Source organism: Elaeis guineensis, chromosome 4 (assembly GCF_000442705.2).
Source record: "Elaeis guineensis isolate ETL-2024a chromosome 4, EG11, whole genome shotgun sequence".
NCBI classification, from domain to species: domain Eukaryota; kingdom Viridiplantae; phylum Streptophyta; class Magnoliopsida; order Arecales; family Arecaceae; genus Elaeis; species Elaeis guineensis.
In genome coordinates, this window is record NC_025996.2 from 13,325,142 (window position 1) to 13,337,572 (window position 12,431).

The 12,431-nt window shown below is 37.9% G+C and overlaps 1 protein-coding gene and 1 pseudogene across 1 annotated transcript in view; one reads left to right on the forward strand and one right to left on the reverse strand.

Moving 5' to 3' along the window:
• Window positions 1–1,799: 1,799 nt before the first annotated feature.
• Window positions 1,800–12,431, forward strand: part of LOC105043814 (regulator of nonsense transcripts 1 homolog) — a 30,059-nt gene continuing 19,427 nt past the window's right edge. Inside the window, exons 1-11 of the mRNA XM_010921532.4 lie at window positions 1,800–2,411; window positions 4,651–4,902; window positions 4,984–5,154; window positions 5,342–5,392; window positions 5,492–5,584; window positions 5,726–5,821; window positions 5,996–6,046; window positions 6,140–6,258; window positions 6,765–6,873; window positions 7,083–7,205; window positions 7,294–7,365. Of these exons, the coding sequence (XP_010919834.1) occupies window positions 1,899–2,411; window positions 4,651–4,902; window positions 4,984–5,154; window positions 5,342–5,392; window positions 5,492–5,584; window positions 5,726–5,821; window positions 5,996–6,046; window positions 6,140–6,258; window positions 6,765–6,873; window positions 7,083–7,205; window positions 7,294–7,365 (1,650 nt within the window). The 5' untranslated portion in view covers window positions 1,800–1,898. The remainder of the gene's footprint in view (window positions 2,412–4,650; window positions 4,903–4,983; window positions 5,155–5,341; window positions 5,393–5,491; window positions 5,585–5,725; window positions 5,822–5,995; window positions 6,047–6,139; window positions 6,259–6,764; window positions 6,874–7,082; window positions 7,206–7,293; window positions 7,366–12,431) is intronic.
• Window positions 8,323–11,786, reverse strand: LOC140856910 (uncharacterized; annotated as a pseudogene).

The window sequence follows — 12,431 nt, forward strand, 5'->3', positions numbered from 1 at the left end:
ACTCCATTCTTGTTGAAGCAGAGAACTGACTTGAGCGTCGGAGGGTCTTGCCGGAACAACCCCACCTCTGGTTTAGACTTCTTTTGCAGGTCCCGGCAGCGACCGCGACTCCCTCGACTCCAGCTTCTCCAGCGCAAGCGGATTTTTGCACCAATACTTACCATTCTGATTCAATTAAACCGAGATCCTAATTCATCTTGGACATGCCACCCATTTAGATGACTAATATACTGAGATTTAAAAATCTTATTTGCTTCGGCAACATTACCAGCCCTACCTACGAGGACAATTCTCACCATGGGTTTTATTATTAGCTACTTGGGCATGAGATTTAGAGATGCATTAGCACTCCTTCAAAACAATGATCATTAGACAACTCACAAAATATTGTAACCCATTGGCCAGTAAAACCTCATCACAACTCATATGTCACCCTTGCTATCACCCAAATTTGAGCAAGGTTTAACCTATGATGTACAAGTAGCATCCTTCCTACCAACAGAACTGGCTATCCGTTGTCTATTGTACTCACTTTTAAATAATAATAATCTTTTAGTGGTATAAAAAAAATTTCTCTAAACTATAGATTCATGAACATTATTTTTTTTAGTTTTGTAGATAAATATTAATAAATATCTTTTAAATCTTACTGGATAAGTATTAACAATCGAAGCAATATTATATCCACTTGGTGGCATTTATACAAAGACAGCATCATTAAGCAAGTATATAATCCATGCTGAGATATATGGCTTATCTTCTAATATTTCTTTTTATCTTTCGAGTACAGCTAATCCATCCTAGTTTTACAATATAGGTTACTAAACCCTAAATGTTTATAGCGCTTCTATCACGAGAAACATTTTTTTTTTTAAATGTAAAAGCAACATTAAACATGCATGGTATTGATCTAAAAGCACTATTAGTATATAAAAAAAGAAGAAAAAGGAAAAAGAAAAAAGAAAAAATGCATCATAACAGAATCCACATATCTTACGATCAAGTGATATTTTGCAAGCAAAACCTAACTTGATGACATTAAGCATGAAAAATCTAACAGGGGTTTGGTAACAAGGATTGAGCAATTCAAATTAATATTCAAGGATTACTAAAATGTTAGCTTAACAAGACTTTATATATGGCTTTCGAATGTCAACCAAAAATATGTTAGACTTGATTACTCAACTCCTACATCTCGGTCAATATGTCTCTTTAGGTTCCAACATCCAACCTCAGATATATTCATAGTTGATCGATGATATGATATGTGACACTTCATGACTAAAATGGTTTTATGGTATTAACAATCTGAAATCTCCATTAACCCTGGTGATTGGCAAGTGGCCAGAATGAGACTTGTTTTTTATAGACATGATATTAGATTACTTGATTGTTTGGATATGTGGTATAATTATGCAAAAGTAATCTATTTGTCACATTCACCATGCTAGTCTAGGAATCATAGTACATCAATTGCTCAAATTTCTTTATCAAAAAAAAGAAAAATGCTCCAATTTGATCGTGTTGGTTAACCTCAAATTACATGTAAAGATGCACAGCACTGCCTCTCGTGCTTCATTACTGGATCATCAAAATGATTTCATGCGCGTTGGAAATAAGCTAACGTCTTCTATCGCATCAAACCATCAAATTGCGTTCATGTGCATCACACCTAAGTCATCCGCCTACCAGTGCGACGGTTCAGATTTAACCGGGGGCTAAACCTTACATTTAACCACGGTTAACCTCCCCACCGTCTTTCCGTCCCCCGCCTCGCCCCTCCTGGCTCCTCCGATTCCGGTATCTATAAATCTCCGAATCGCCCAAATTCCAAAATAACTTCTTTCTTTGTCTCTCTCCGTGCCGGACTAAACCCTAACCCTATCTCCTCGGTAGTCATGGCGGCCGATTCGGTCGTCAACAACCTCTACGAGACGGCATCGCAGCCCGACACCGGCGGCGACGCCTACACCTTCCTCGAGTTCAACACACAGGGGGACGACTACGACTACTCCGAGTTCAGAGAACTCTCCCAGCCCATCCGATCCTCAGCCTGGCCCCCTCCGCCGGCGCCGGATGCCGTGCCGGACTCCCCCTCCGCCAATCTACCGGCTCCCGAGGCCGGCGCGGGGTCGTTGGCTTCCGCCTCGTCCTCCAAGGGCAGGGGTGGGGCCGGCAATCAGGCTTCGGCTGCCGATGCCCTTGCGGCGGGGATGAGCGGGCTTAGCTTCGAGGAGACGGGGGAGGACGAGAATTTCGAGTATGGGAAGGGGGATTTCACAGAGCATGCGTGCCGGTATTGCGGGGTGCAGAACCCGGCATGTGTCGTGAGGTGCAACATCCCGTCGTGCCGGAAATGGTTCTGCAACTCGAGGGGAAATACATCGGGATCCCACATCGTCAATCACCTGGTGCGTGGTGGAAGATCCCTTGCCCTTCTGTCTCTATTTCTTATTCTCTCGGATATTTCTTGTTATTGTAAACACATGAATTCTTTATTTCCTAGAAAACTTAGCTGGTATCTTTTTTGACAATTCTTGATTTCTTTCTTTTTTTGTTCTTCGCTATTAATGTCATCTTGTTGTAATTTTAATGTTTGAATGTATTTGAAATGCTAGTATCTGCACATCCGAGTGGTGATACTTTGTTTGGATTTTTAATTATTATGGTCTAAAACCAGAAGAAGGAGAAAGGGTTAGTTTCGGTTTCATTTTTTTGGAAAGTTCTTCTTTTATTTTAGTTGATTTGTGAGTTAAACTTTGGAAGGAACAATGCAAAATAGGCAGATAACTTAATGATTTGCTGAGTCTTAAAGTAGTCAGTCTGCCATTATGCCATGCTTGTTGCAACATCTAGTTGGATCAAGATAATTGATATTGTCAGAAGGCCAGAGTTTGGGTTGTTATATAACTGTATTTTTATTTGATCTTTGATAGGAAAGTTTTCATAGTTTACTGTTCTTATTTGGTGGCCAATGAACTCTTTTTAGTCGTGCATTGGTTTGTAGTTTTTGTTGAATTGTGAATAAAATTGATAATATTTGGGTTGTTTGAGAATTATCTAGAAGTGCTAATATGATAGTCAAAGCCCATTGTTGCAAGCCAGGAAATTAAGATGGCCCTGAATTAAAGCTGATTGCACATTTATATGTAAAGAAACGAGAAATGATCCCAAAATGGCACTTGAAGAAAAAGTTTATAGAAGCATTGGTCAAATAGTGAATGGCTGAAATCAAACTGTTATTGAGGCTTCCATGGAAATTGACTGAAATGTGAACCTAGTGGCTAGTTTTGGCTTGGTCTCAGCTGATGCTAATCCATTTTAGCCAAAAACTTAAACTTTAAGTCGTATTTAAAAGGTTAGACGTGATCATCATTGACACCAGAGATTGTGTTAGGTTATTTTTCTCATTTGTCTTGTGCATATAATATGAGATGAAAAACCATTGAGAAAGAGGGTGCATGTGTGCATTGTGTGTTTGGGCGGGGTGCAGGAAAGACTTGGAAGTGGTAGCTGGCAGAGATACTTTTATCGATCTTGTAGTGTTAGTTGTGTAAGAAATTTTGAAACAATCTTCTTTTCTTATCCATCAATTAAAGATATCTAGTTTAAAATTTTACATGGACAGAATATTACCATTCTTATTTATACTAGGATGTATAATAAAAGGCTTTGCCTTCGAAGTAATTTAGGTTTATTAGTTGCGGTATTGAGCTTTCTTGAGATCTTATCCTGCTGGGGCTTTGTTTGATTGCGGGGATAGAATTAACTGGATTATGTAACCCTACCTCTCACAAACTTTCTGTTTCTCTTACTTATGTTATTAAAATGCATTTTGGTTGGATCTTGCGGGATTCGTAGGAAAAAAAGGTGCATAAAGTGAAGCGAAAGAATAACTCACACTCATTTCCCTCATGAAATTTCTTTAATCCAGACATCTCACTTCTTCCCAATAGCTGTATCATAACATCCCTCAAAAAATTGAAGTTGTTTATGGGGATAAATTATGTCTGTTGAATTGTCCAGAGCATGGGTGTACTTGGCATGCCCTAGCACTTTTTTTTGGGAAGATCTCTCTCTCTCTCTCTCTCTCTCCCTCCCCCCCTCCCCACACGTGCACACACGTTGTTTGGTTAAAAATATTAGATTAGTCATTAGAATTTCACTTCACCTCTTTATGGAAGTATTTTCCACATCAGTCTTGTGTAAGATGCTGAATTTGATGACGCAGCTTTAATTTCCAGGTTGTTTTGAATTTAGCAAACCTGCTATCAGAAGATGAGCTCTATCAGGTGTTTGAAATGAATGTCAGGAGCTTTTCCAGGAGAATAATGTGTCATTTGTCTTATTCATATGCTTATTTTTGGTCTGAGAATAGGAGACTGGAAACCTTATCTTTGCTTTTGCAATCTAGGCTCATATAAATTAAGAGTATATCATAAAGTTATTCTCAACCTGGCAAAAGTTCAGGCAAAGAGGGACTAGGGGAAAGCTTAGCATAGGGAACTGCACTCCTTTTTTGCTTTATTTGGAAGCATATGATGATATTTAGAAGCTCTATATAAGCAAATCTGTCTCAATCATTTAGCCTTTTCTGTTATTGAAGTATATTAATGGTGTTCTCATAACAGATGTCTATTTTTTCCCCAGGTTCGAGCAAAACACAAGGAAGTTTGTCTCCACAAAGACAGCCCATTAGGAGAAACAATCCTTGAATGCTATAACTGTGGCTGCCGCAATGTTTTCCTTCTTGGCTTTATCTCTGCAAAAACAGAGAGTGTGGTGGTTCTCTTGTGCAGAGAGCCGTGTTTGAGTGTCAATGCATTGAAAGATATGAATTGGGATCTAAGCCAATGGTGTCCACTCATTGACGATCGGTGTTTCCTTCCATGGCTTGTTAAGGTTTGCTAATCTTCATTTTCATCTTTTATGTGTCTATCACATTTTCCATAAGGTCCATAATTAATTGGGTTCTGTCTTCAGGTCCCTTCTGAACAGGAACAGCTGAGAGCACGGCATATCAGTGCTCAGCAAATTAACAAAGTGGAAGAGCTGTGGAAGACAAACCCTGATGCTACTCTAGAAGATCTCGAGAAGCCTGGAGTAGATGATGAGCCTCAGCCTGTAGCCTTGAAGTATGAAGATGCTTATCAGGTTCTGGATTCGATTTGTGCAAGTTTAACTTTGCAGCTTTAAAACTGAAAGTCTGTATGATTGTAGTTTGTTTCTGAATGTTTGTCTTAAAGCTTGTGTAAAACTTTGATAGAATTGGTCTTCTTCAGCGTTATATTTTGTCTCCGGAGGTTGGTGATATTTTTTTGTTCACTATTTCTTTTGTCAGTATCAAAATGTCTTTGCACCACTCATCAAGCTTGAAGCTGATTATGATAAGGTATGTGTGCCATTTTTATGTTGCTCATATGGATCCAAATGATTAAAATTTTTAATTAATTCTTTTTGATTAGTTTTCGTTGATGAATTCATTCTGTAGATGATGAAAGAGTCACAGAGTAAAGATAACGTGACAGTACGATGGGATATTGGCCTTAACAAGAAACGCATTGCTTACTTTGTCTTTCCCAAGGTTGTTTTAAGAAATTCTTCTATTTATCTGGCATGTAAAGAATTTTACATTCTTGTGATTTTACTGCTTTATGTGTACCTACCTCTTGATTTTCAGTTCTTTTCTTTTAGCTGACGTTTAGAGCAATATATAAATTTACAGGAAGACAATGAACTAAGGCTTGTTCCGGGAGATGAGTTGCGTTTGCGTTATTCAGGAGATGCAGCTCATCCTGCATGGCAGTCTGTGGGACATGTGGTATGGTAGTGAAGTACTTATAGAACATATTCACAATGATATGTTATCTAAGTTTGTTTATTCATTTTTTTCAAGTTTGTATGGATATTGCTTGATTTTTTTTTCTCGTATTAGCTACTTCACATCACCTGATATCTACCATCTGTGCTCATATATTTGTAACAATGTCATCAGATCAAGCTAACTGCTCAGGAGGAGGTCGCACTAGAACTTCGTGCTAATCAGGTATGACCATAGAATTAAATGCATTAGTGTTCATTGTGACTTCTAGCTTTGTTTCTAGCTTGGTTTTACATGCTTGCCTTTTATGCTCATCAGGGAGTTCCTGTTGATGTGAACCACGGCTTTAGTGTAGATTTTGTTTGGAAGAGTACTAGCTTTGATCGAATGCAAGGTGCCTTGAAAACATTTGCAGTGGATGAAACTAGTGTCAGTGGGTGAGTTTCTTGTCTGCTATTTAATCACTGTGATGAATAACTGTAATTTATATTTTTAAATGTCATGTTTTTGTAAATGATTCCATGTAAATGAAATGGCAACTTTGTACATGGGCAGGAAAAACTTTTCTGCAAAGCTTGTGCCTATGAAATGCACTATGACTTGATGTTTACAACATTTTATAATGCAGAATGACCTATGATCCTGGCATGTTGGGCCATGCCTTGGACTAAGCATTACCGTCTTCCTGTGTCCTAATAGGTGCAAATGGGCAATGCTGGGTTAAAGATTTGCAGATTCAATAGGGCCAAACTGGAAACCTGGCCTGAACAGTGTAAAAGTTGGCCTGCAGTCTAGCTCATTTGTGCCCCTATGTTGCCACCTTTTTGAACTATGATGTACGCTAGTTGGATTATTGCAAGTTGAAGTGTGGCCACAGCAGTAGCTTGTAGTTATTTGGTAACTGAGTAACTAGTTGTATATGCTAATTTCTTTCTCTGTACAGGTACATATACCATCACCTTTTAGGTCATGAAGTTGAACTTCAAATAGTTCGTAACACGCTACCCCGCCGCTTTGGCGCCCCTGGCCTACCAGAACTAAATGCATCCCAAGTATGTTTGTTTTTGACTTGATGTCTCTGGAGATTGCAAAAACATTGAAAAGATTCACGAATCAATTTGTTAAAGATTATTTTTTATGTCAAATTTATGCATGTCATCATTGTATCTGGCTATCTCCAATATGTTTGTGGAACATTTTCCTCACAAACATATTTTGGATACCTGTGAATAATGTTCATGTTGATTTTCCCCCTATGCAGGTTTTTGCGGTGAAAAGTGTCCTTCAGAAACCAATTAGTTTGATACAGGGGCCCCCTGGCACAGGAAAAACTGTCACATCTGCTGCTATTGTATACCACATGGCTAAACAAGGACAGGGGCAGGTAATTGATTTCATATGACATGCAATGCTAATGTCACATTTTGAGATATAGTTCATGCTCATTATATTTGATGTTTCATTAATTTCAGGTCCTGGTATGTGCTCCAAGTAATGTGGCTGTTGACCAACTGGCTGAGAAGATAAGCTCAACTGGTTTGAAGGTTAAAATTCCTACATGTATTTACAAATTTATAATGCATCTCTTCTTCTACCTTTGTTTTTGGCTGTGTCATTTTCGTAATGTAAGGTTACGAGAATTTTCATATCATTTTTCCATGATTAAGAAATACACATTTGTTAATGGAATTCAAATCGATGATAATGTTAGTGTGTTGCCTTAAACAATGTATTTTAATTTTCATTCGGACACTGCTATTTATTTTGCTTCTTCTATTCCATTCCTCTCTTTTATCTTTTGTGGAACTTGAAGATGATGGTGATGCTAGGATATCAACAAAGCTAAAAAAAAAACATATCTGAATATTAAGTTTGTGTTACATATCACTTGTTGTTGTTTTCTCATAGGATCATGATTTAATAAGTTTTATTTTTCATGATTCCTAACAAAATTTGCATGTTATACAAATGCTTTTGTTCAAAATTGGTATAAATTGCTTTTTTTTAGTATTACCTTTTTCAGGAATAAACTAAGAATTCCTTTTTCTTTTGTATAATCTTTGTCCGTCAATTCTTTTTCATGTTCTCTGGATCAAGGTTTGCTGTACCGGTACCGGACGGCGTGCCGGTGCCGGACCGATATGGTATGGTACGGTACGGTACCGACACGGTACGCCAAGGCGTACCAGTCCGATATCGATACATAATTTTTTTTCGATTTTCAATTTTTTTTTGGGATTTTTGAAGTTAATAATTGATAAATACAACCTCAAAATGATATTATATTGCATATTGTTAACATATTTGAGTTCAATTTGGAGTTAGGTTGCGGTACAAAGACTCTTGATCCAAAATTTCAAACATATATTTATTTACATTATATTTCAACTATGTCATCTTAAAACTAAAGGAAAAATATATAAAATACGCATTAAAATGTATCTAAATATTTAAGTACAAAGCGAATAACTAATATACGAACCTTAAGATGTATTCTGCATTTAATTTCTTATCGAGTGTCTGTGACGCTCGTAGATGTCTGCATCATCAACATAGTCTGAATGGACATCAGTCCAACCCTCTAGCCAAGCTGCATCGTACTCTCGAATATTTATCATCTCATAAGGCATCCTCTCTGGATTGTAAGACATCTCAGACCTCTCGTTAAAACTCTGGCTCTGAAAAGTATCCTCGAGATGATGGTACGGTTGTAGAGGAGCCCATCCAAATATTCCAGTAGTAAAATCTGATTCGTAAGATGCTCCAGGCTGCATAAGGTAGTAACCACTAGAAGATGATGCCTCGGATGCACCATATGCATATGGATCATAAGGTGGCTGTGGATAATAGGATCCATAATGCGAGGATGATCCAGATACATCCATGGACCCCACTCCACGTGCAAGATCGTCCGCAGCTGCATCATGTGCTGGACGATCTCTAGAAGTCCGTTGTCTATATGAAATCGGCTCTCCACGGTCTCTACCGACTCGTCCACCATGATCCCTATCCTGTGTAACATGCGTAAACTGAGACTCACCGATGAATCGAATATCACCCTGTGGCTGAGTCTCATAAACGGTGATCTCCTGTCCTCCAGTTTCTCCCTGATCATCAGATCCATGGCTACTACTATCAGTATCATCATCACTATCCCTGGTGTCCGTATCTGAACCATATAGCTCCTGTACTCTCGAGAGTGGTGCACGTACAACTGTCTTTTTCTTTTCCCCCTTGTGCCCCTGTGACTAAGTTTTCTGTGATTGGGAGGATGGATGCCTTCTTGCTGGCTGCCGGGAGAATCGTCTATACATCTCTCGCTCGAATCTCTGGGAAGATGTATCGGACAGCGAGTCATGTGATGAATGAGTCTCTTGTGTCCCCTTAGGTTGTGGCTGATCAGCTGGAACCCTATATGGAATATTTTTTTCTGCCCATTGTCCTGGATCCACCCTGATCTCCCTCGTCACCACACTGGCTGGTCGTGGAGGGGACCCTAGCTCATCAAGCTCTGGCTCCTACTGTTGACCTGCAAGTCATCCGATGATCGGATCGTCATCCTCGTCGGCATAATCATCCAGCGTCGGATCAATGTACTTCAACTGAACTTTCTCCTGAATATATTTTAGCCTCAACATCAGATTGTAGTAAACATATTACAAGATCGTCGAGGCATTTTTGTGTCAGACGATTTCTTTGTTTGCTGTGGATAAGGACGAAAGTGGATTAATTACGCTCACAGCCACTAGCAGAAACCGTCTGAGAAAAAATACGGACAGTCATATGTCTCAAATTTTTTGCTGACATTCTCAAATGAATCCATCATTCAGCTATAAAAGCAAAATTACATATCAATCTATATTGCTCATTATTGATATGTAATTTATCTGGATTCATCTGTTTTTTGCTTTGATCCCTCTTTAAACTGTTTCGTCTGAAATAAAATATATTTATTATTTATAAATATATCAGATCGAATTCAGTTGAATAATTACATCTGTTTTAAACTAGCATACCTCTTGCAGATACAACGATGCGATTTCTGGATCGGGCACCATCTTATATATAACATTGCGAAGAGCAACAAGAAGCTCGCTGTCCATATCTATCCCCGGAATACTATACTGAAATCTCGGATTCAAATAATAAGCTGTAGATAAATTTCAAGACTGATTAAGCATACTTTTATTTTCATGCTTCGAAAAAATATTTTAAAATATTCTTGAATCCAAACTTATTAGCTAGATGCAAATCTCTGCCCATCTGATAGTCCCAACGGTGCTCAATGATGTTAATGAATTCTTGAACATGCTTGGGATCATTCACACTGATCTGTTTCTTTGCCCTTTCCATTATGTAATATAGGAAGCCCATCTGGGGGTATCTCTCGCTGTCCACGGTGTGAAGCATCTCATATAAAGGCTCGATAGCCTTCACTACCTTCTCAGCCTACTGCCAAAATGACTGACTCGTCACCAAGTTCTCCACATGACTTTCATCAGTGTCGGTCCTCGCATATCTGCTCTCCTGTCACTCGGCACTGACAAACATCTGATGTAGAGCTGCTTTCTTCTGAAGAAGACTATCAAGTGCTATGTAGTTGGTAGCAAACCGTGTGATATCCAGTTGTAAGATCTCCCCCTCAGTATATGTCCGCATCAATGAAAGAACCCATGTGTGGTTGTAGATGAATCTAGTAATGGTCTGAGCAATCTCCACTACCTGCTGCATCCTGCGAATCTTTCTGATATCCATCAATATAAGATCAATGCAATGTGCAGCACATGGGGTCCAGTATATCTGCGGTCGCTGCTCCATCAGCAACTCTCCGACAGCTTTATATTGTGGTCCGTTATCTGTGATGACCTGTACGACATGCTGCTCAACCACTGAATCAATCACCTCCTCCATCAGACCAAGAATATATGTGGCATCGTACATCTTTTCTGAAGTATCAATTGATTTGTGAAAAAATATTTTTCCATCACAGTATGTCAAAAAATTAATGATACTCCGTCGAGTAGGACCTGTCCAACCATCACACATCACTGTCAGACCGTGTGTAGGTCATTTATTTTTGTAAGAAGCAATCCATCTCTGCAGATCCTCCTTGTTGCTGTCAAGAAGCTGACCATAGATGTTCTTAGGTCCTGGAGGATCTACACCCTGATCGGCAGCCTCTATGGCTGAAATAGCAGATCGATAGTAAGGATTGGCTGCTGCATTTGCTGGAATATGACTGAAATGAAACCATGATCCAATAGCTCGCCGCATATCCTTCTTCTTATCTTTTTCAACATACTGTCAATTCTCTGCTGCTTTGAATCCTTACTGGGCAAAGCATGTGGATCCAAATCCTGAATGCTGGCTCCTACTGGAATATCTCTGGAAGACATCCTCTTACTGCCAAAAGCTCCCAACAAAGAAGACATGCTGCGTCTGCTCCCTCTACCACCAGACTATTTGACTGAGATAGTTCTTTTTAACTCGAATTCTCCCCCATCAATCGCTGATCCAGATCCTGATTCATAGCATGATGGTCTGAATCGCTTTCTGTATCGAGCCATCTTCTCCTGTCGGTACTGATCCGCCAAGCTCGTCTGAATGGCAACCTCAATCTGTGCCTCCTCATCATCTGGAGCAGAAGTCTCCTCTGACTCTCTAAAGTGATAAGAAGGTGGCTCTGCAGCTCGACGGTTTACTTCGGTTTTTTTTTTTACTTTGTCCTTTCCTTCACTGCTTTCGAATCAACAAAGTGCTTTTTCTTCAATTGTCGGACCTCTTGCGGATATTTCTGACACATGGACATATCAGGATAACCATCAGTCAAATGCTGCTTCAACCTAGTCACCTCTCCTCCCTCGAACTCTGTGTTGCACTATTTGCATCTCCAATGATGTCGAGTCGAGAGTATCTCGCCATGATCCCAACCGATGTCACGCTCTGAATCTTTCTTCTTACTCATTTATGCATGTATAACAAAATACTAATTATTTCGAATTAACTGTAATATAATATTAATTACATATATTTTTTATTTGATAATATTTTTTACTATTTAAATATTTACAAAAAAAATTTCAAAAAAATCTCAAGGTAGATTCAAATATTCCAATTGTTTTGAATTATTCTAAACATTATTCTCAATTTCAAAACTAACTCTGATTTTTTATTTTTTTAATAATTTTTATATAAATAAATATATATTATAAAATAGTTGATTAATTAAAGTGAACGAACGTCATGCTCTAAATTTTTTTCTTATAAATATATGAAAGTATAACAAAACATGATAGTTTAATGATAATTAAAATAATTATATATAATTTTAAAATAATTTTAATAATTATTTTAAAATTTTTAAATTCAAAATAAATATGTTATATGCTTCAAATAATATTTTTAAATTAACTAAAATATAACACTATTTTTATATATTTTTTATTTTATAATTAAATTTTTTTAATTTAAATAATTTAAAAAATAATTTTTTAATTTCAAATATTTGAAAAAAAATTTTGAAATTAGATTTAAGTAGCTTGAATCATTCTAAACATGATTCCCAAACTCTGATTTTTTTTCTAAAATTTAATTTTTAATTAATTTTTAA